This window comes from Vigna unguiculata, chromosome 10, assembly GCF_004118075.2.
Source record: "Vigna unguiculata cultivar IT97K-499-35 chromosome 10, ASM411807v1, whole genome shotgun sequence".
Taxonomy (NCBI): domain Eukaryota; kingdom Viridiplantae; phylum Streptophyta; class Magnoliopsida; order Fabales; family Fabaceae; genus Vigna; species Vigna unguiculata.
Genome location: NC_040288.1, coordinates 21,894,783 through 21,919,303, shown reverse-complemented (window position 1 = coordinate 21,919,303; position 24,521 = coordinate 21,894,783). Strand labels below are relative to the sequence as shown.

Sequence of the window (24,521 nt, the reverse complement as noted above, 5' to 3'; positions counted from 1 at the left end):
ACATGTCTTTCCTCTCTTTCTTCTGTGACCATTCTAGAAACTGTCCGTGAACCTTTAGCCTATCCTGGTTGGCGTTAGGCCATGACAGATGAACTAAGTGCTCTTCATAATAGTAACTTGGGATTTGGTCCCGTAACTGTCTGGGAAATCTGTTGTTGGTTCCAGGTGAGTGTTAGTTGGACCTGATGGTACTATTGATCGCCTCAAAGCTCGTCTTGTGGCCAAAGGTTATACTCAAATTTTTTGGTTGAATTATGGCGATACTTTTTCCCCTGTGGCAAAGATGGCTTCTGTTCGTTTATTTATCACCATGGCTGCTCTTCAACAATGGCCACTTTATCAACTGAATGTTAAAAATGCTTTCCTCAATGGTGATTTGCAAGAAGAAATCTATATAGAGCAACCTCCTGGGTTTGTTGCTCAGAGGGAGTCTTCTGGGATGGTATGTTGTCTTCGCAAATCACTATATGACCTAAAATAATATCCTAGGGCCTGGTTTGGAAAGTTTAGCAATGTTGTTCAGCAATTTGGTATGACTCGATGTGAAGCAGATCATTCTGTCTTTTATCAACACTCGAGTGCTGGATGTGTTTACTTGATAGTATATGTTGATGACATCGTTCTTACAAGGAGTAACAACCATGGCATCTCTCAGTTGAAACAACATATTTGTCACCATTTTCAGACAAAAGATCTTGGCAAACTCAGATATTTCTTGGGTATTGAGGTGGCACAGTCCAATGATGGTATTGTTATATCTCAAAGAAAGTATGCCATGGATATTCTGGAGGAAACTGGGTTGGTGAGTTCAAAGTCTGTGGATACATCCATGGATCCCAATACTAAACTTCTACCAAATCAGGGGGAGCCTATATCTGATATTGAGCAGTATAGAAGATTAGTTGGAAAATTAAATTATCTTACCGTTACTCGTCCTGACATTTCCTTTGCAGTCAGTGTGGTAAGCCAATTTCTTAATTCCCCATGTGAAGATCATTGGAATGCAGTCATTGGTATCTTGAAGTATATTAAAAGATCCCCTGGAAAAGGATTGTTATATGGTTCTAATAACCATACAAGAGTTGTTTGCTATTCAGATGCTGACTGGACAGGATATCCTTCTGATAGAAGATCTACATCTGGGTATTGTGTCTCCATTGGTGGTAACTTGATCTCGTGGAAAAGTAAGAAACAGAGTGTTGTAGCAAGATCCAGTGCAGAAGCAGAATATAGAGTTATGGCCTCAGCTGCCTGTGAACTTGTTTGACTTAAGCAATTGCTTCAAGAGTTACAATTTGGAGATGTTACTCAAATGACACTTGTGTGTGACAATCATGCTGCTCTTCATATTAGCTCTAATCCTGTCTTTTATGAGAGGACCAAACACACTAAGATTGATTGTCATTTCATTCGGGAAAAAGTTATGTCTGGAGACATCAAGACTGAGTTTGTTAACTCAAGTGATTAGTTAGCAGATATTTTTACTAAGTCTTTACGGGACCTAGAATTGATTATATTTGTAACAAGCTTGGCACATACGATTTGTATGCTCCAGCTTGAGGGGGAGTGTTAGATATTGTTTGATATTATTAAGATATTGTTAGATATTGATAACCACAATATCAAACAATATCTTCTATTTAATCTTTTTATTTTTAGTTACTCTTTTTACTTGTACCTCTCTTTATTATAAATAGATTACCCTATGTGTGGTTTATACACAAAGGAGATTAATCTCAATCCCTATTTTCTTTATTCTCAACACACTCCTTCGTATTCTTCAAAAAAAGTAAGCTCAGAGACACATACATTGTCTTCACATGACAAAGTAATCATTTTGAACACTCCCACATAGATAAATCTAAAAATTGTTCAAAATGCAAAAAATTGCCACCTCAATGGACATTCAATTGATATTTATTAGAAGGTGCATGGGAAACTCCCTCGTTCACAGAACTTTGCCCCGACATCAACTGTTGAATCACTCATTGCTCCTACACTACTAATTGATCAATCTCCAACAATAAAATTGAAAACTTTATCAAATATTGAGACTCAGCAATCCACTAGTAACATTGTTTAAGTGGATTTGTCTTTCTCAATCTCCCTTGGTCCTTGGATCATTAGCTCTAGTTCAATTGATCACATATCTTGTAATTGCTTTCTCCTCCTTTACTACTATTATTGTTAATTTGCCCTTTGTAATTATTGTCAATGGTTCACAAACACAAGCTTGCGACATTGGTACTACCCAAACCCCTTCGACTTTTAATTGTTGACATTGTCTTCATGTCCTTCGTAGTCCTTTTAATTTACAGTAGGATACTTAATTAACCCCATCCTATGATATTATTCTCACAAAATAATGGTACCTTGCAGGATTAGATGTTAAGAGAATAAATGGCATCAGATGTGAATCATATGGTCTTTAGTATCTCTCCCCATCACCGTTATTATGTGCATTAGCATAGAGCAACTTCCTGGATTTGTTGCTCAAGGGGAAATCGTTTAATTGGCCTATCATCTATGCAGGTCCCGGTATGGTTTTTGGCATTTCATACTATCATCCACTAGTTTGGAATGATACATTATTCTCTTTTTAAACATCATTCTCTCCAAGGATGTATGTATCTCTTTGTATATGAGGACAAATTGTTATCATAGGCAGAGACAAGGAGGGCATTATACAACTAAATATCTTGCTCAAAAATTTCATACAAAGATCTTGGATACCTTGGGAATTTTCTTGGTATAGAAGTGGATAATCCTAAGATGGTTTGGTTATATCTCTTGGATTTATTGCTCAAGCAATCACCCTTTGCATGGTTTGGGCACTTTTGTACTATCATCTAGCAATTTGGAATGATACACTATTCTCTGTTTCATTGTGATTCTCTACAAGGATGCATTTATCTCACTGTATATGTGTACGCATTGTTATCACAAACAGAAGTAAGAAGGGCACTATATGACAAACAATATCTTGTTGAAAAGTATCATATATAAGATCTTCGACACCTAAGATATTTTCTTGGTATAGAAGTAGAAAATCCAAGGATGGTTTGGTTATATCACAGGGAAAAGATGCTTTTGACATTCTAGAAGAAACAGGGATGATATCTAAGCCTATGGAAATGCCAATGGATCCGAGTGTCAAATTTGCACTTAGCAAACTAGAACCATATTCAAATCCTAGGAGATACAAAAGGTTAGTTGGCAAACTAAATTACCTCTTTGTGACTCATCCTAACTTCTCTTTAGCAATGGCATAGTAAGTCAATATTTAAACTCTCCTCGTCAAGACAATTGGTATGTCGTTGTATGAATCCTAAGTATATTAAGAATGCCTTTGAAAAGTGCCTCATTAATGAAGATAATGAAAATACTCATCGTTGAGCATTCTAATGCTGACTGGCCAGGTCACCAAATGATAAACCCTACACTTGAGGGATTGTGTTCTTGTTGGAGGTAATTTAATATTAAAAAAAAAAAAAAAACAACAAAAGTGGTGTCAAAAAATCAAGTACAGAAGTAGAATACATGGCAATAGTTACTTGTGAGCTCATATGGCTAAAAGCAACTCCTCAACGAGCTCAAATTGGAAGAGAGCTCCCAAGTGCACCTTGCACTTGACAACAAGAGAGCATTACGAATTTCCTATAATCATAGGACCAAACATATTGAGGTAGAATGTCACTTCTGAGGAAAAATTGGAGTCTAGATCACCACTAAACTTGTCAATCCTAGTGAACAATTGGCTAACTAGATCACCAAGGATCGATTACATTTGTAGTACTCATAAGCCCATACGAGTTACATGCTTCAACATGAGAAAGTGTATTACAATATAGAGATAAGAACCTAATCTTCTATAATCACGAATATCAAGATTTATATATATGCTATTAGGAATGCTTTTATTTACTCTAATGACTTTTGTTATTAGAGCATATCAAATATCCTATATTTGTTGTATTGATTCCTTTTTCTCAACATAAATAAGGCGCCTCTGATGTTTAAAAAACACACGGTTTCAATTTAATGTTTCTCTCTTACCTAGAGTTTAATATTCTTCTTGATATAGATAAATCATAATTACTATAAAAAGCAACAATGAAATTTACATCCAATTGAAAGAATAATAAGGGGTACCTCTTCATTTGATAGGAATGGTAATACAGGAATAAGAACTTCTGCGTCCTGTATACAATCAACCAACTATTAACCATAATCCTAAGTTTGAACGTGAAACTTCTAAGACGACAATTCACAATACCTTGAGTTTTGAATCATGCAACCTTTTCACGGTGCTTATTAAATCCTTAGAAGGGACCGTACCATCTGTAAGTGTATGCAACACCTGACATTTCAATGTAAAATTATCAATATTCAATATATATCAAAAATTTCAAACCAATGAAAAATTATACGTGGTTAAACAGTAAACCTGCATTAGAAGATTCTCGCTTCCGTTTGGAGGATCTGAAATAGTTTCAAGGAGATCAAGAGATGAGCCCATAGTGCGTACGAGTATTGGGATTTGTCGATGTACTGCCTGTGGCATACAAGAAATAGTGTAACTTACATAAAGAACAATAGTTGATAATATTCACTACACCCCAAATTTTAAAAATCGGAACCTGCTTCACTGCCTTTGATGTGCTTCTATAGATGACAAATATTTGGCGAAAGAGAGAATGTTTCTGCCATCGTAGAAGATCCAAATGTATTACTTCCAATCGAATAACAATACATAAGCCACACAGCATCAAAGGATGTATACTAGGGAAAATAAACAATACCTTTGTACACAAAGCAAAATACAATGACATGCACCTCTGAGCCTCAGAAACTGAATCTGGTGAGACACTCTCAGATGTGCATGATTGACGATTATCCGAAACATCTTTAGTGCTGCCACTCAATGATGATTGTTCGTTTGAAACCTTTTCAACATCAGGTCCCTGAAAATGAAAAGAGAAATGCAAACTATCATATCAAGTTCAACAACAAAAATGACATTAATTTGCCATCCAGAGGACTCACTAAAAAAATATAAATCCATTAATACCTTTTGTGAATCAGCAATGGACCCTTCAGCATCTGTTAATTCTGAAACATCACTACTCGTAACTGAGAAAAGCATTTCCTTTGCAAAATCTTCTATTTGCTGAGAAATGGATGACAAAGGATAAAGCTTATTTGCTACCTGCAAGAAGAGCTTAAATTGACAAATGCTGATTCACAGTCAACTAAGTGATTCAACAGGAATTTATACTGTGCGTACCAGACGTATCGCCTTCATACGCACTTCTTCCATATGATGCACTGCACTCTTTCATTTGAAAAGAAAAAATTCAAAATTCAGAGATCAGATGTAAGGCCAAAAACATTACAACCACAAGGGAAAACAAGGTATGAAAATTCAATCTCTATTGATTTTCTTTCTTCATATGTATAAAAATTTAAGGAGAAATGGAATGGGCAATTGTCATCAAGCCACCTCTTAAAGTTTTAAACATATGAAGAAAGAAAATCAATAGAGATTGTTTAATTATGAACAACAACCACAAGTAAAATAACACGAAAGTTTGTACAGTAAAGGTAGGATGGACAAACCTGTAAAGCAATTTGTAAGCAAGTATTTCGGATCGGAGGCCTAAGAAGAATCAAACTCCATACAGCACTTAGACCTTGAGTAACTCTATCCGCATTCAGTGACTGTAATTCCTTTTCACCTCTATCCCCATTTCCGGGAGAACACATGTTTTCTAAAATTTTAAGAACTGATTTTGGTAAATAAGGAGATTCACCAAGCAATTTACTCAATGATTTATCAGAAGGTGGAAAGGAATCTTTAAGTGCTTCTGCCTGCATTTGAAGTGAACCAAAAATCTCAACTCATGCCTTGTAAATGGAGACAAAAGAATCAAGATAGAAAACCACAGACCACAGTAAGGAGGAATTTTTCATAGACAGAAGCTGCAGTAGTGGAAGAAAAGAAGTCAGGCTCCTCTTCAGCCTCACCAAATAATCTGTAGAGGACACGTAATGTCAACTCATGTCCCTGAGACATTAGGTAATTATTGTCAACAGTGTCTATCAAGTCTATTTAGATATTAGACATCTAACTGCTAGACACATTAACTGTATAAACAAATCTATCAGATAATACATGTCCAACAACAAGATGTTTACAGTCATTCCACATACATGATTTAGCTTTTTGAGAAACAACAGTATTTGTCAGCAATCATATTTTATTATACCATATTTCACAGATTATAATTAAAGTGTGTAATGTGAATATACTTGAATCATAAGGAACTAATTATATTAAGTATAGCAGGACTTACACACAAAGCTAACGAGATCACAATTTATTTTTCAAACACTTAAAGACAGGTGCACTGACCGCACTGTAGTGCATGTGGATGATATCATTGTCAATGGTGATAAATGGAAGGAACAAAAACTCTTAAGTCAACATTTAGCATTCCAGTTTGAGATAAAAACTCTCAAGAGGCTGAAATATTTTTTGGGAGCTCCAAGAAAGGTGTCACAGATTTGCTTAATGATGCGGATATGACAACTTGTAAATCTACAAGATGGTGTAAATCTACAAGTATTCTAAGCTTAGTTGGGAAATCAATTTATGTCTCATCTCATGCAAGGCAAGATATTACATCTGTTGTTGGTTTGATCGGCCAATTTATGCACTGTGCAAGAGAAGCCAGTTCATAGGCCACTTATAGAATTTTGCAACCTCTTAAGGTGACACCAGGTAGAGGAATTTTATATAGAAGAAATGGGAATACAGATACTTGAAGCCTACATTGACTTTGACAATGCAGGGACATTAACTGAGGAGATCTACTTCTGTAAATTGTACCTGTCTTGGAAGAAACTTGGTAACTAACTTGGAACGCAAAATGTTATAGCATGATCTAGTGTTGAATCTGAATTTCGTGCAATGACAAAAGGTATATGTGAATTTGCTTTGGCTGAAAATGGTCTTACAAAACTTGAAGATTAATTGGGAATGGACCTAACGAAGCTCTATTGTGATAATAAATCACAATACCCCATAATGTTGTTCAGCACGATTCAACAAAACACAATGAAGTGGACAGACATTTTTTCAAGGAAAAGTTGGACAGTGGTTTGATTTGTACTCCACATGTACATTCCTCCACAAGGTCAACATGCAGATATTCTTTCTAAAGGATTAGAGAGATGTAAAATCATTCAGTTATTCAACTGGATGTTAGTTTATGTTTACCTTTCTCTTCCATATTCTTTTCTAATAAGCAGCCCAGTTTTTGATTAATATGCAAGCAAGGAATGGAAAACAATTATTCTCTAGCCTGAGGAGGAGTGTTAAAAGTGGAGTAATTTATGTTTGTTATTTGTTTCTGAGTATTTAACTAGGTCCAATGTACTTTAGGAAGTTGTGATAGTTGAAAAGAGTTGTAGTACCTATGTAACCCTTCTGATTATTAATAGATCGATATGCTGGGTGGAAACCCAACTCAAGCATATTCAGAAAATACGCCCTTTGTCTCTTATCTCAAACTTCGTTTCTTTCTCTTAACAAAGATCAATTCTAAATCTAATACGACTAAACACGTTTCTTTAACCCTTATATTCTCCACATCCAGCACGCCAGACATTTCTTCTTTGATGAAACACGTATGACAAAATTGAACTGATTTGGATAACATATCTCTAATGAAAGCTCTACAAGTTCAGCTTTTCAAAATGCAATTGAGCTAAGGCCAACACTTTCAAAACCAGTTCATAATTGATTTTATGCAAATACAAGTCTACTCTTTATCGGAAAGAAAAAAAAATTATAGACACTTTAGGATGTCTGTAAACATGAAATTGATGGAACATGTGGGAAAAAGGAAGGAAGATAACATGTAATATTACACTTCATATCTTATAATTATTAGCCACCGACAAGGAGCTGCGTCAAAGCTAAAAAGTAAAAAAGTTGATAGAGAAGCAATAACATTTGAGACAAGAGCTCACCTCATGACTAGTGTAATCAATCAAAATATGCTTCTGTAATAGTTGCCATGGGTCTAATTCCAAGGGAAACTGCATAGAAAAAAGAGTGCATGGTATCAATTACAAAGTTGGTGGAAGAAAATATACACCCATAAACCGTTAGAAGAAAGAATTGATATTGAGATCTTAAGGACGTCTGAATTACATAAGTTGAAGCATTTAAGAATAGAAAAAAAAAAGGATGGTGATTGTTAGCAACATCAGAAAATCAAATGTCCAATGAACAATAACAATGTATTAAACTACTGATGAACTTTAGATCCTAATTTCTTGAAAATAAGAACTGTAAGACAGGTAAAATGATAAACCAGAATCCAATTCTGAAGGAAGTTTTGCATGTGCACAACTTGTCTGCCAATTTGATCTTTGTTCACAAGCTTACAATCGATTTACACTGTTTGGTGTTTTTTAATCCTATAACTTGCCAATTTCAGGATCAGGGAACGAGGAAGCTGATTGGACTTGCTAAGGAAGCCCATGGACTTTACCTCCTAGAAGATGTTAACAGGATGCATAGCACTAAGAGTGATGTGTGGGGACCCTCTAGAATTTCAAACTTATTTGGGACTCGTTGGTTTGACGATTGCACTCAAGGACCATCAATATTTCTCTCGAAACAAAAGAGTGAAGTGGGCCAAGTTTTCAAAAGCTTCATCCAAACGATTAAAAATCAGTTTGGGTCAGTCATTAAAAGAGTTCATTTAGATAGTGCCAAAGATTATTTCAACCAAACATTATTCTCCTTCAATGAACAAGAGGTAATTCATGAATATTCTTGAGCAAACAACCCACAACAAAATGGAGTGGCAGAATGAAAATTTTGGCACCTCATAAATGCAACTTGAGTCTCTTTTCTCTATAAAAGTGGCCCAAAACAGTATTGGGGAGAAATTGTCCTTACTGCTACCTATTTGGTCAAGCTTCTACTCTCCATAACACTAAACAATAATGGTCTCATTCAACTATTTTCCAATTTCTTCCTAGACCTTGGAACAACAAATCTTCTTGTACGTCCAGTTTTTGGCAGTGTATCCTTTGCTCATGTTCATTATAATCATAGGGGGAAACTTGATCCTCAGGCTATTAAGTGCATATTTATTGGTTACTCACCAACCAAAAGGGATACACATTAAAGTCATCGTAAATTTTATCAATAGGCAACAGTTATACAATACAAAAGAAGAATAAATCGAGTTGGATCTTCCATGCTTCTAAGGACCAAAATTCAGTTTAAAAAAAATAAAGTTCCAACAGAGAGCACCTAAATATTTGTCATTTTACAACTGAAATATAAAATTAGAAAATTTCTAGATAGGATTTTCACCTCAACTCCTAAATAAGCAAGGATTGAAAAACGGACTTTGGAACCTCCAGCTGCAGCTATTTGCTTATATGCATCAATAATACGCATAAAACATGATTTTTGCAAATGATCCTTTTGTTCATCTTCAAGTTCAACAACAGGAGCAATCATCTTTGGCAAGATTAAACGGGAAGGCAACACAACTGAAGTAGCTGTTGACGACACCATGCTATTGACATCTCTAACAGCCGCTTTTGGGCTCAGCTCCTCAGATCTATCTGTTGATACTGATGGAGCTAAGTTCAGGGGTGACCTCAGATCCAAACTTGTATCTTGCTCTTGGCTGCCATCTTCTAGGCCCACTTCAGTGGAAGCCAATAAAGAAGGATCAAAACTTTGTGATAAGGCATCACTCCGACCAAAAGAATCCAGGCCAGGAATTCCGCTCTCTGAGTTTCCAACATCATGGATGTCAGGAGGCATAGTTGTACAGCCATTCTCCACTCCAGGTATACTAGCATCAGAAGTTGGAAAATCAGTAGGAGATGGTACATTTTCAGATACAAGATTCATGCCAGAGTGAACAGCACCACTATTGACAGCAGTTGCAGAAATTTCTTCCTCCCCTTGTGACTTCTGTAATACGTATATCAAAGTCTTACTCAAAATACAATTCTCAGAAATATGCTAAAAAATAGACAGACCAAATGTATAATAAAAGGGAAAGATAAGAAAATGTAAAAATAAAAGGTAAGGCCTAAAAAAATGTCAGATAATTAATTAATTATTATACCTCAATCTCATTTGAAACTGATTGTTGTGCATCAAGAAGGGAAGCTATTGGTGGAAAAGTACTAGAAAGTGACATAACAGCGGCTACAAATGATGGTGGATATTTAGCCTTGTCATCAGAACCAATCATATTAATGTCTTGCAGCTGTTCATTTCCTTCAGTATTAGGGAATTTTGGAGGTAAGTTTTGCATATTTGCCATCACCACCTCAGCTAGCAAGTCGGCAGAAATACTTGAGATGAGAATCTCAAGATGCCCAACAGCTTTTTCACCTTGAGCAATCAAAGCACCAAATGTGGCAACAAGCTGCCGTACGGGCCCATTATCCATATCTCCTTTTGAAGATGCTGGTACATTTGAAGGAGTCTCATCCTGAGAGTTGGAAATGGTACGTTCATCCAACTCTTTCTTAGGTTCTTCCAAAGCATCAATTGTTGCCCTGACACGTTTTCCAGGAACATCTTCAGCTAAATCACCTTCAATTTGTGATCCAGATCGTTTTCTTGCCAAATTACTGTGTACTGAATCATCAGAATTTATTGCAGGTTCCTCTTCCTGAAATAAAAAATGGTAAGGAATACCGTGATGTCCTGCTATTATTAAATGCTATTTAAAATATTTCTTTTTATCTGCAATAATCCATGCATAACCACAACCATTTCTGTTATTGCAACCACAATGCCAACTGTTTATTTGGAATTTTAACATTTGCTCCTATTTCAAAATATTTCCCATTTATGGTAAAAGCAAAGATTAAATTAAGGCGGCGATAAAATAGCTTCAACTTATGGAATATAACAGCATTGAATTTAATTACATACTATTGGAAGTGGAAGTATAACACTGAGAATAGACAGAACATAACCCCCAACGCAAACTCAAGTAAGAAAGATTGGCCAAGTCATTATAACAAATACTTCTGCCATATTCCCAGCCAACATGGAATCTAGGAACACCTCTCATGCACAGAAATGGACATTCGCAAGTGAATATGCAAGACTAGACATTTGCAGTGGGAGCCCCAACTAGGATAGACTCTAATATCAGATTAGAATTCAAAATGTACTAACTGTAAGTCAAACTGAAGGATAGATAAAGAGAAAAAAAAATAAAAACTTCTCAATGTCATTATAAGTATATAAATAAGTCCAAACCTGACCTTGCAAGTCAATTTTGTGAGATTGTGTTAAACTTAAAGTCCATTTTCTAAGACTCTCAATACTAGACACAACCTCTGTAAATGCATTGGAAAAAACAAAAATAGCCTCCAATCCCAAATGACAATGTTTCAATTGAATTTTACAGAAGTGCCATTGGACAGGAAAATTTGTCACCAAACATACAGTGTGCAGCAGGACAGTCTTATTTTTTATATAAAGTTTACACTCCATTAATTCCTTTCTTTTCATTCCAATAATTTCGAGATACCAGAAGTCTAATAGAGTTGGAAATAAATAATTAATGTCATCTTACTTTTCTAAAGAAGCAAAAATGATGGAACGAAACCCATTCTCTAAAACTAAAATTTCTAAAAAGTACCATCTATGTCTTCTGTAAAAAAAAAAAAAAGAAGAGGGAATTGAAACTATCAATTCAGTTGTCAATCTATACATACGGATACAGCTAATATTCGATCCAGCCAAGACACAACCTCCATACTTACATGTTCAGAGATCAAATATGTAATAAACAAAAGAATAATTAATAATGATAAAAAAATAAACTTATCAGTAAGAGATTGTGCTTACCTTGATAACAGGTTGATCATCCTTCTCTCTCTCAATGCTTCCATTGCTAGATGAGATTAGGTGGAACACCCGATCTGCCTTTCCTTCTGACTGTATTTCCTTCAAGGCCCCTGCCAAACGATCTCTCCACTACCAAAATACAACAATCAGTTTTCCACAATAACACCATATCAGACCAAATGACTTAATATATACACCAATGTAATCAATTGCACAAAATGGAAAAAGCCAACAACATCCAGCAATAGCATCATGTGGAATAGAGAAAACCACATGATGTGTACATAGAACAATCTCTTTGTATTTTCCTATATATAAATGCACAATCATATGTGATCTATTAGGGATTCAGCCAATGCCTCTCTCTCTTTATTTTGTACTGTATAAGTCCAGGGCACTCCTCGACCTTACAAAGTACACGGCCTGAACGAGCACATGTCGGCCCTCTAGGACGACATGTACCCAACTCACGCCAACTAGCCGAGACAGGACCTTTACTATTCAGAAAAATCAAACCCAAGGTTAATTACATTAATCCAATTATAGGTAATTAGTGTCTTGGGCCAAAGCCCAACCAGGTAAGGCCCATGAATAATAGTATAAGGAGCATGTTTTACGAAGTACATTCAATATGTATTCATTAGCATTTATTACCCTCTGACACATCAAACTAACTTTGGCATCATAATATCTTCTGTAGGCACATCCCCTTTAGGGTTCAAGGACGAGTACCTTTGGAGTCCGAGGATGCATACCCTTTGAAGTTGTGACACTTGAAGTACTTTAGAAGACTAGTCCGTAAAAACATATTTTAATAGTTCAAATATAATATAATATAATATAATATATATATATATATATATATATATATATCATTTATGTATTATAAAAAAAATAAGTTGTTTGCACATTAAACTAAAATACATATAAATTGGCATAATACCAACTAAAGTTCAATTGCCTCAAGACTCAAGAGATGACAAGACGATACAGGTTAATGCCAAAACCACAACAATGATAGCAGCTGTGATTGTGAACGGAATCACAAATGCAGATCTGGGACTTCTGCAATGCAATAACACTATACCAATACAGTGCCAACTGTTTAATACCATATGCACAAATTATTCATTTTAACGAAAATGTCAATTAGTGCTCTCAGTGGCAGAATATGGTTGGAAGGTAAATGTAAACAGATCATTGTGACAAGTAGCTCATCATTGTGGGTATCCCTTTGCAAATTACCTATGGCAGCTGGTAAAAAGCCCACCACACAACTACAGCAGTAATGCTACAGTAAAACCATTAACAACAATGAATATAAAAATATTCAAAGAAGCTGTTTGATACTTTCAGCTCATGAGCATTACTAAAAAACAAGTGATTATTTCTCTAAAACAAGCTAGACCAAACAATTCAATGTAAAACTCATTGATACACCCAACACGGATCACTCGATACAGATTTTGTTGTTCTCAGCTAAACCAAACACACAAAAACAACATTATCAATGATAGTATTCCTAATGTTGAATTGTAGGAAACTAAGAGACATTGAACGAAAACTGTTTTTGAGACAACAGAGATGCTTTATTTATATTAAAGAAAGGGAACCAATACAACAAATAGAAGAGATTTGGTACCCTCAAATAATAAAGAAATGATAAGGGAATATAGAAACAACCTTAATAGAGCATATACATAGGCTTAATTAGTAATTTAGTCCTTATATTTAGACCTATGTAAAAAGTCTAGATATTCCTGGTGATAATGGATTTGCACCTTATTTCTATAATTATAATCCTAAAGCCAAAGCATATAAGTCATATGTCCTCAGTTTGCCGCATATATGATTAATCTTTGGTCCTCTTCACAATATGTAATCAACTCTTAACTACAGTTGACAATTCTAATTATGATGTATTTAAGTAAGCCAACCCTCTCCTATTTTCTTGTTTCATTATTCCTTCACTTCACGATTGTCCCTAAACAAACTTTCTTGCTTGCATTTAGCAATGGTTCTCATATCCTTAACAAATATAGGAATAGTCTTTTGTCCAAAAATATACAAGCAATTATTTATGAGGGTAATAAAATCTTTTTAATTAATCCTAGTTTTATTGTATTATAATTGTTCAAATGTATGCATATGATAATGTGATAATGAGAAAGACTACAATTATGAAAAAGTGGAAATGCGGTTTCTCAGTCAAGGACACCACGACCACCTCAAGAAGGATGGCAGCCACGTCCCTACTGAAAAAGCTGAATAGTGGAAATAGGCAGATATCCAACTATGTGCTCTATTATGGCAGTCGGTGGAACCACGACTTTTAATGTCCCTCCGAGCCTTCAAAACATGCCACTTGTTTTGGAATAGGGCTCAGAATATCTATGCAAATGATATCCAGCGTCTCTATGATTCGGCGAACAAGTTGGCATCTCTAAAAATTACTAACCATGATATGATCTCGTTCATGAATGAAGCTCAATCTGTTGCGGAAGAACTGTGAGTGTTCTTGGAAGTCGACTCTCTAGATGAAATAAAGAAAAAGCTTGACAAGTATTATAAGGTGATGATCCTCTGCGCTATACATCCAGACTTTAATCATATCAAAGATCAACTTTTGACCTCTCATGAGGTTCCTTCAATGGACACTTTGATCACCCGCATGATATGTGTTCCAACTCCTCAAACTTCGAAAACTCTTACTGTTTCGGGAGTCCTTAGTGCACGTACTGTAAAAGGATGGGTCATACCCAAGAAAACTGTTACACTTTACATAGTTTTCCTACCAAAACAGCCAATGTCTCCCAGGCAGATACTATTGACTCCAAGTTCATTGAGGACGAGTATCAAGAGTACCTACGACTCAAGTCCAACAGCTTGGCACAGTCATCTCAAGCTCAAAGTACATCAAGTACTTGTATCTCTCAATCCATGGAAGGTCGCAATTCAATGGTAATTGATTATGGTGCTTCTGACCACATTTCTAGTAATACCTCCTTGTTCTCAACCATTTCATTTCAAGAAAAATCTCATTTTATAACCCTTGCGAATGGTTCTAAAACTTCCTCAAAGGGAATCGGTCAAGCCATCCTGTCTCGCTCCTTAAACCTATAATCTGTCCTTTTTGTCCCTAATTGTCCCTTCAATTTAATTTCCTTAAGTCAGTTAACCAAAACATTGAATTGTTCTGTAACCTACGATAACAAATTTTTTCTTATACATGAGCGTGGTTCAGGGAGACAAATTAGAGAAGGATATGAAGCGGGCGGATTATACAATTTTGGATCTCGTCCACAAGTGTCATGTGTTGCAGCTCTCAATCCTAAAATGTTACATGATCGACTTGGCCACCCTCATCTGTCCAAATTAAAGAAAATGTTTCATGATCTTAGTGGTCTCCAGACCTTAGAATGTGAGTCATGTAAACTAGGAAAACATGTTAGATCTACCTTTCCTAAAAGGTCTCAATCAAATTGTACTTCTAGTTTTTCTGTCATCCATTCCGATATTTGGGGACCTACCTGTGTCTCATCTTTTGGCTTTAGGCATTTTGTTACATTCATTGATGAATATTCGAGATGTACTTGGGTTTATCTTATGAAAGCTGAATTGTTATCCATCTTCACATCCTGTTTGAATGAAATCAAGAATTAATTCGGTCAAGTAATCAAAATCTTAAGTGACAATGCCAAAGAGTACTTTTCATCTTTTTTTTCTAACGTTTTGAGTTCCCATGATATCCTGCATCAGTCTACTTGTCCTCATAAGCCACAACAAAATGGTATACCAGAAAGAAAAAATAGACACTTGGTTGAAACTGCTCGTACCCTTTTGCATAGTGTCAATGTTCTTGTCCATCACTGGGGAGATACCATCTTAACTGCATGTTTTCTCATTAATTGGATGCCATCTTCCTCTCTCAATCATCAGGTCCCTTTCTCCATTTTGTTTCCAGATAATCCTCTCGTTCACATTTCTCCTAGAGTTTTTGGTTCTGTATGTTTTGTTCATGACATGTCTCCAAGGTTAGACAAGCTTTTTGCTCGCGCTCTCAAATGTGTTTTCTTGGGCTATTCATGACTTTAAAAAGGTGAGAAATCCACATCCCATTTATAATTTTCTTAGCTATCACAGATTATCACCTTCCTATTGTTCTCTTTTATCCTCATTGTCTTCTATTGTTATTCCCAAAAATGTGAATGAGCACTTGATCATCCTGGATGGCGACAAGCCATGATTGCAGAGATATAGGCTCTTGAAAGTAGTCATACTTGGGAGCTCGTGCCCCTCCCATCAGGCATGAAGGTTGTTGGTTGTGGATGGGTGTAAGCAGTTAAAGTTGGCTCTGATGGTCATGTTGATCGGCTCAAAGCCCAATTAGTTGCAAAAGGGTACACTCAGGTTTATGGCCTTGATTATTGTGACACTTTCTCTCCCGTGGCCAAAATGACTATTATTCGCCTCTTCTTTGCAATGGCAGCAATTCATCATTGGTCGCTTCATCAATTGGATATCAAAAATGCCTTCCATCATGGTGATCTTGAGGAGGAAGTTTACATGGAGCAACCTCCTGGGTTTGTTGCTCAGGGGGAGTCTAGTATGGTATGAAAATTGCATAGCTCTTTATATGGCCTCAAACAATCACCACGAGCTTGGTTTGGAAAATTCAGCTCCCTTGTTCAAAAATTTGGGTTAAGACGCAGTGACGCAGATCACTCAGTCTATTACTCACATACCTCTCCCGGGAAATGTGTCTACCTAATAGTATATGTTGATGATATTGTCATTACAGAAAATGATATTGTTGGATTATCTCAACTGAAGAAGCACTTGTGTAGACATTTTCAAACCAAGGATCTCGGAAACCTCAAATACTTCTTGGGCATTGAAGTAGCTCAGTCAAAAAATGGATTTGTAATCTCTCAAAGGAAGTATGCTCTTGATATATTACAAGAAACAGGCATGATTAACTACAGACCAATAGACAGTCATATGGACCCAAATCAGAAGTTAACATCAGAAGAAGGCGAATTATTCTCCGATCCAGAGAGATATAGGAGGCTTGTTGGAAAGCTAATTTATCTCACTATTACGAGGCCTGGTCTATCTTTTGTAGTTGGATTTGTTAGTTAGTTTATGCAGGCTCCATGTCTTGGACATTGGAATGCCATCATTCGTATTTTAGGGTACCTCAAGAAGGCTCCAAGACAAGGTTTGCTACATGAAGATAAAGGAAATGTTCAAATCTCCGGGTACTGTGATGTTGATTGGCCACGCTCCCCTATTGAAAGATGCTCTACTACGGGATATTGTGTCTTCCTTGGAGGAAATGTTATCTCTTGGAAAAGTAAGAAGCAAAATGTAGTGGCCAGATCAAACCACGGAAGCTGAATATCGGGCAATGGCATCTCTCACTTGTAAACTTGTATGGGTAAAACAATTTCTTCGAGAGCTTAATTTCTGTAAAATTCTGACCATGAAGATGTACTGTGACAACCAGGCTGCTCTCCACATTGCATCAAATCCAATGTTTCATGAGAAAACTAAACACAGAAATTGACTACCACTTTGTTCGAGAAAAATTGATGACCAAGGAAATTTGTACCGAGTTCGTTGGGCCAAATAACCAACTTGCAGATGTGTTGACCAAGTCATTAAGAAGACCTCGGATTGAGTTCATTCGTTCCAAGCTTGATTCATACAATTTGTAAGCTTCAGCTTAAGGGGGTGTGTTAGAATTATTACTTCTATTCAGTATCATTAACCCTATGTATAGGGTCTAGAGTGTGGGAAACCTCTATTGTTGTATCTAATTCTGCACCTAGGGTCCTAGTGCAATCTCTTAGTCTTCTATGTACTTTGTATAAGTTTTTCATTATAAATAGAAGAAAGTGAGAGTAGTCCCATAAGCCCACTACTCATATATTTTTCAGTCTCAATCTCAAGTAAGGGAATGAGATAAATTATCAATATGCCCCACTGAGATAGTCTTGCTAATAACTTGGCAACTCTCACAACATTCGATGAAATCTTCATATGTTGTGTGAGCCAAATCAGTTGTTAGTGTAAAAGCAACAGGTGACTCAACAATAGATGTCAAGGCAATATAGGGTGAACAGAGAGGGTTCTTGTGCAGCTTCCTACACTTATCAATGGTTTATCCAATGCATTATCAACGGTATGTTCATCACATTTTTGACAACTTTTAGAATTACCTATGTGAAAGCATCTAGAACTATTATTTTTTTATACAAAGGCAATAATTTCCCTACAAATGAAGAATGTGCCAAAGTTGAAAAATTTGACTCATCCATCTTCTCAATGCCAACAATGTGGTTAGAAAAGGATGGAGAATTTGCTGTGGATGTTGATTCGTTGCTAGAAGATTTTTCTTGGAAAATAAAAAAAAATAATAATAAAGTAATTCAAGAGAGAAAATAGATTGAGCCACCAAACAAACTCGATGGAGCAACCACCACAATGGTAGGGTCATATGAAGGAGGCATCCTGGGAGTAGGTTGGTCAACCATTAGGCATCATTGTATGCAACGATTGGAGTTGTGGAGCAAGAGAGACGACATGTGTGAAGGTATGTGGATGGGGTCGTTCATGTCGGCATGTGTATAGTTTGGATAGACTAGTTCAATAGTATCCAAACCCTACGTTCACCAAAGCAAATGGATGACTCTAGAAAACTTCTGAAAGACAACACTGAAACTGTGCACATTAACCTAAAAGAAAGGTTAACCAAAAGAATAACTTTCGGAGACAATGGGTCTACCTAGACAACATGCTTTTGAAACAGTCCAGGATAACATGTTGAATTATAGGAAAGAGAGAGACATTGATCTAAAACCATGTGTTTCTGAGACAACATGGATGCTTTATTTATATTGACAAAGAAAATCAACACAATAAATAGAAAATTGAAATCCTTTATTAATAAAGATATTATACAGAAATAAGTGAAAACAATAATACATATATAATCTAGATATTCCTTATCATAAAGGATTTGTACCTTATAGGAATAGGAATATAAAAGTATACCTTGTAACATGCTACCTAGAAATTTATAAACATTGACATGAACCCAAAGCAAATTAAATAATAAAATTAAACTTTACACAACAAGTAAACAATATAAGTTAAACACATTTCATCCAATAGAATTACCGGAGCAGCACTTGGATGTGTACATTTCGAGCAAGTAAGAAAGGCATTCTTCAAAGCAAGATGTGCAGCTGATACACAGAACCCATTAACAACAGTGCTGGAAGGTTGCAAACTAAGCAAAACTGGCAAGATGCGGCCATAGAATGCAGGCCTTTCATTTGCAATAGCTGAAAGACTGGTATAGACCAATAACGAAGTCAATATTAATTAAGCGCCAATCAGATCAATGAATTTACAGTGTTAAAAGTAAGTAGTAATTGTAGGTAATAAAAAAATGAATTTCCAGTCTTAGAAAATCCTTAGATTTTCAAAATCTGGATCAGTTCTCTTCCAAACAAAAACCATTCAGTTAAGATGATTATATATTACATTAAAAGAAGTGAGTCAGTCACATTGGACAGAAAACCAAAGGGTGTAAAGAAAAATATCAAATACCTTTTAATCAGCACAATGATAACTGAGTTACTAAGGGACTTCACATTTGAAAATCTGAGTTGATCAAGCAAGAGACCCACACTATGGCTAGCTTCAATTTTCAAATCTCCAATATTAAGTACTGGATGACCACGCCTCAGCCATGATATATTAAATTCTACAGGCTTTCCTACAAAAGAGTGAAAAGTCATAAAAGCACATAATTGAACGATTATAAAAACAAAAATTTTGGCAGTACCATTTTTTCCAACCAGACTCAAAATGTAATACCTTGATGAGAAGTAGGCTCTGAGGAACCACTAGGATCAGGAGTGTAAAGACGAACAACTGCCTCAACAAATTTCAGTGCCAGGAGCTTAGCACCACCACTTCCATGCTTTCAAACATGTTACGAACGACAACCATCAGACCATAAACCAAAACAGGAAACTTCAGACTTTCAATGAGAGCAATTACTTACTTGAAAAGCTATTGAGTATACTTTTTCTTTGAATTTAAGCATCCATTCCCATGCAGATTCGAGTGCACCATCTAAATCACTAGAGTAAAGACCCTAAAACAAAATAAAACCAGAATGGGAATGCTCATATCTTCAAATGAGTACCATGTGAACATTAAAATACGAAAGATAACTACTGTCAGATATTAAGTTTTTTAAAGTATAACTACTAAACATTTGCCAGCATTTTCTTATTCGTCTTCTGATTTCTGTTTTTGTAGAGGCCATGAAATTATGAATAGCATACATGCTTTATAACTTTATACAAGATGTTCTAGACTCCTAGTTATAATGCTTTCATTGATAGAAGACAAATGCTTAAAAACTTTGAAGCATAGAACCAGATATGGGTATTAACTAATAATGTCACCTTCCCTCACTTTTCCTCTTCTTGAAACAAATAAACATCAAATTCACTAACCAAGGTTTCTGTTACTTTACAGAAAATACAACTGCAGTCACAGTTGCAGTTTCATTGCAAACCTTGACACTGTGGGAAATTACAGGAAAACATGGTCACAGTTGTGACCAATATCTCAATTGTGGTCCTTTTAAAACCATGATTCCGTTCCAGAAGGTATAACATTATCCATTAATGAAATCAACCTAACATCTATCCCAACATGTTGAAAAGAAAAATAAAACTAAATACTCAAATTCCTATTCAGTTGCACAAATTTCAAAACAAATTCACACAATCCAAATCCAGAGCAATCACACCAACACAAAGCCAAAAATAAAGATAAGTGAACAACCACCAACCACACTCATCACCAATTTCTTTGCAAAATTGTAAATTCATCCCCCTCTCAAAACAGAGCTCGCACCTGAACCACAATTTTCTCAAGTGTGCCACGAAATAACTCAATTCCACACAGAAGAGCTTGCCGAACCACAGCCGGTGTGTCGTCATTCAGTACCTCAATTAGGACAGGCACAATGTCAGACAAAAACTCGGTATTCTTCAATCCAATCTCACCAAGCATCCTGAAACCAGATAGAGAAAAAAAAGGGTTCAGTTCAAACTTCAATTCCAGGCGCCAACGCAAAAAAAAAAAAAAAAAATTACAAAGTGTGTTTGGTTTCAAGGTCAAAATAATAAAACTGATTTTGGCGTCTGCAGTCAGACCCAATTTAACAAAACAAGTCTGGTTATTGTTATAGATAAAATTAATTTTATCTGGAAACCTCGGTTCGACGAAATGGCGACAAGTAGCATTTACATGAGATTGAAAATTTTAGTCTATGCTTTGCAGCAAACTTGGCATTAAGATAAAAGCATAATTTCATCTAAAAAACAAATTTTAAACCAAAATTGGAAATCAATTTAGCGAAAGCTCATCCAACCACAGACGGAGAACGGCGAAAAGATAAAGGGAAAAGGTGTACTCGGTGACAAATTTGCGAACAGGGCCAAAGGGATCTGAGTGGAAGAAGAAGAGTGAGGGGAGGAACTCAGTGAGGAGGACGGGGTCTTCGGGTGGAAGTTCATGGCGCAGTTGGCGCAGGGATTCGAGCTTGGATGGGATGTCACTGGCCAACTTGGCTGCGTTCAGGAGACTTGCGAGCTTTTCGCGCGAAGTTGCCGCCATGGACATGGTTTTTCCGACCATGGCTCTGAGGCTAGTTTGGGAGAATTTGCATGGGAATCGAGAGCGAGGGGATCACTGTGGTTTGTTTGTTCTAGGGTTTGGTGGAATAAGAGGGAGGAGGGGTGTTTGAAAATGTTGCTGGAACAAATGGAAGATTTTGATTATTTTCTAATGTTAATTTAATTATTAAAGAATTATAATAGCATACCCTCCTAATTCGCATATTCACTTTCACATTTGCTACTGAAAAACAAAATTATTCGAATTTTAAAAAAAATTCTAATTTTTTATTTTTTCAATTTTAATCATTTAATTTTTTAAAAATATTCAATTTATTTTTTCTGGTAGATTCTAATTAACGTTTTGTTGGTATAGTATGTCGTGTCATGTTAATGTGACATAACAATGTTTATTTCTAATTTGATCTCCTTGTATATAATTTTGATTCAATTTAATTTTTTTTAAAATAAAACAATTTGATTTCTTTAATCTCTGATTTAAAATCAAATTTATAATTAAATTTAATTATAATTTATATAAAAATATTAATATATTTTTAATAATTAAATTTAATTATAACTTATATAAATATATTAAAATATTTTTATAATATTATGTATTAAATTATTCCACTTAAATATTTAATTTTGTTTTTTACATTTTTTTACATAAAAAAATTCTTATTTGAACTTACAGTCGTTTTAAAATATTAAAAATGTAAATATTAAGTGATATTTATAATTTTCAAATGTTTAATGTGACAAATATATTTAATGTAACAAGTGTCACCTTATTTTCACATTTATATTATTTTTAAAATATAGAGATTTTTTTAAAATATATATTTGAATATTTAGATGGAGTGATTTTATATATAATTTAAAAAAAATAATAGGTATATATAAGATATAATTAAACTTAATTACTAATTTGGTGTCAAATTTAAGAAAGACCAAATTGTCTACTTAAAAACTAAAAAAATAAACTATTAGGGATATTACCCAATTATCTATATTTAAAATCGTGACAGTTGTCCTAAAATGTGGTTTTCTTTGTCATTTTATCATTGTTGTGTTTTCGATCTATTCCTGCTTTTTTTCTAGAGATCGACATCTTTATTGGCAAATTGGTCTATGCACCATAATCACCAGGCGCGAGAAATTTATCTCAGAACCTTCCTGGGCTCTCTTTCAAATGGTTTTGTATTTGAAATCCAAAAAAGCCTTCCCATGTGAATGCTCTTTTCTCCTTTCTCTATCTTTCTAAAACCCTAAGAGCATAATCCTTCATCTATGTTTATTTTCTCTTCGGCCTTCATCAATAATTTTCATTCTTATGTTGTATGCTTTTGTCAAATGTTGTGTTTTTTTTGTTTTTTACTAAACTTGTGTACTTCTTCTTTGATGGTGTAGGGGTTTATCATGGATTTGATTCCCTTCAAAACTACTATGATGCCCTAATCGATGCCAAGAAAATTGTTGACTATCAAGTTGGTGCGTACCATTATTTTTTCCATTTTCGAAGTTTTTGGATCCAACAATTTTTTTTGCTGATGAATCACAATAAAAGCCTAATTATTTTTTGAAGTTTATGGAAAATATTGAGGATTTGAGGTGTGGGAAGAGATAAGAGCATGAGGGCATGACTCAAGGCACGAAAGGAGGGAGCTTTTGGCTACAGAAAATCGTTTATTAAGTTGGCTTCTCTAAAAAACCTTTTTATTTTATATTATTAGTTGGTGTTTGTATTTTTGTTCAACGATTTTCTTAATCGGAATTAGAGACAATGTTTCCTCTTAGTAAAATGGTACGTTTTTTTTTTCGATAGCTCTATTTGATTATGGTTGTAATTTTTATTGTTTATTTTGGTTAGTATATGTGTGAATTTACATTTGTATAGAGCTTTGTGGATTCTACTTCTACATTTTGCTTGTGATTTTTCTCTTTTTGTTGTTGTTACAGGACTTTGTTGAAAAAGGTCGAATACTAGTCGTAACTTTTCCCAAAAAGGTATTTTTTAGGTTTTGTGATTTTATTTCATTTTTCTGTATGTGCTAATGTTTTCTGTAGCTGTTGTTTTGGAATTAGTCCATTTCGAAACTTTGGACCAATTTAGTCATTCATCTTTCGAAATACGTAGATTTAGTCTTTTTAATCAAATTTTGTTAGCTTTATTTGATGTTTCGTACACATTTCAGGATTGTTTGACACATTTTGCTTTAATGTTAAGTCAAATATTATTATGAAACGCGCTTCAAATGTCACATAAACTTAACAAAATTTAATTAAAAGGACTAAATCCACGTATTTTCAAATGGACTAATTCCAAAATTCACTGAAAGTTAAGGCACCAAAACATATTTAACCCTTATTATTATTAGCTTCTGATTAATGCAATGGATTGGTGGGTTGGGTTAAGTCTATTGCTCATGTTCCTGTTTGTTTGAATAAGGGTAGGTTGAATGTTTTAGTTATTTAAATCTATTGGTTTTGTCATGGGTTGTTGAGACCAAATTGTGGGTGTTTCGATTCGTGATTGGGTTGTCAATTATACAGTTGTTTCTTGAAGTTTGATTCATGACATTCAATATTGATGCATTTTGTCAGCCAGTGGGATATTGGATTCTAGAGTTTCTATGTGCATGTTAGATTTGGGAGAAATGAGTCTTATGTTCCTAGAGGTATTGAATTAAATTTAGTGATTTAATTGGGAGTTAGTGTGTCTAATTATTAAATGTAATTTGTAATCTGTAACTATTATTTCATATATGTAATTGCTTGAGAAGTTCCATGATTCATACATTTGTTTGGATTTGAAACCACTTAAGTTTTGTATAAGCTAATGATTTGGGTCTAATGTTTTAATTGAATTCAAGGCTTCATTTGGTTTA

At 35.0% G+C, this 24,521-nt stretch overlaps 1 protein-coding gene across 4 annotated transcripts in view; it reads right to left on the bottom strand.

Moving 5' to 3' along the window:
• Positions 1-21,783, bottom strand: part of LOC114166221 (symplekin) — a 31,367-nt gene extending 9,584 nt beyond the window's left edge. For all 4 annotated transcript variants that reach the window (XR_003599875.1, XM_028050916.1, XM_028050917.1 and 1 more), the window contains exons 1-19: positions 21,429-21,783; positions 20,867-21,026; positions 20,001-20,093; positions 19,811-19,916; positions 19,541-19,709; positions 19,106-19,280; positions 11,921-12,049; positions 10,173-10,727; positions 9,401-10,015; positions 8,038-8,106; positions 5,951-6,067; positions 5,620-5,871; positions 5,288-5,335; positions 5,072-5,209; positions 4,803-4,964; positions 4,641-4,703; positions 4,448-4,555; positions 4,277-4,360; positions 4,153-4,200 (exon numbers count right to left, since the gene is read on the bottom strand). Coding sequence is in view for 3 of the 4 variants with exons in the window: in XM_028050916.1 (XP_027906717.1) it covers positions 4,153-4,200; positions 4,277-4,360; positions 4,448-4,555; positions 4,641-4,703; positions 4,803-4,964; positions 5,072-5,209; positions 5,288-5,335; positions 5,620-5,871; positions 5,951-6,067; positions 8,038-8,106; positions 9,401-10,015; positions 10,173-10,727; positions 11,921-12,049; positions 19,106-19,280; positions 19,541-19,709; positions 19,811-19,916; positions 20,001-20,093; positions 20,867-21,026; positions 21,429-21,652 (3,315 nt within the window). In the remaining variant the exon portion in view is untranslated. The remainder of the gene's footprint in view (positions 1-4,152; positions 4,201-4,276; positions 4,361-4,447; positions 4,556-4,640; positions 4,704-4,802; positions 4,965-5,071; positions 5,210-5,287; positions 5,336-5,619; positions 5,872-5,950; positions 6,068-8,037; positions 8,107-9,400; positions 10,016-10,172; positions 10,728-11,920; positions 12,050-19,105; positions 19,281-19,540; positions 19,710-19,810; positions 19,917-20,000; positions 20,094-20,866; positions 21,027-21,428) is intronic.
• Between the last annotated feature and the right edge of the window lie 2,738 nt (positions 21,784-24,521).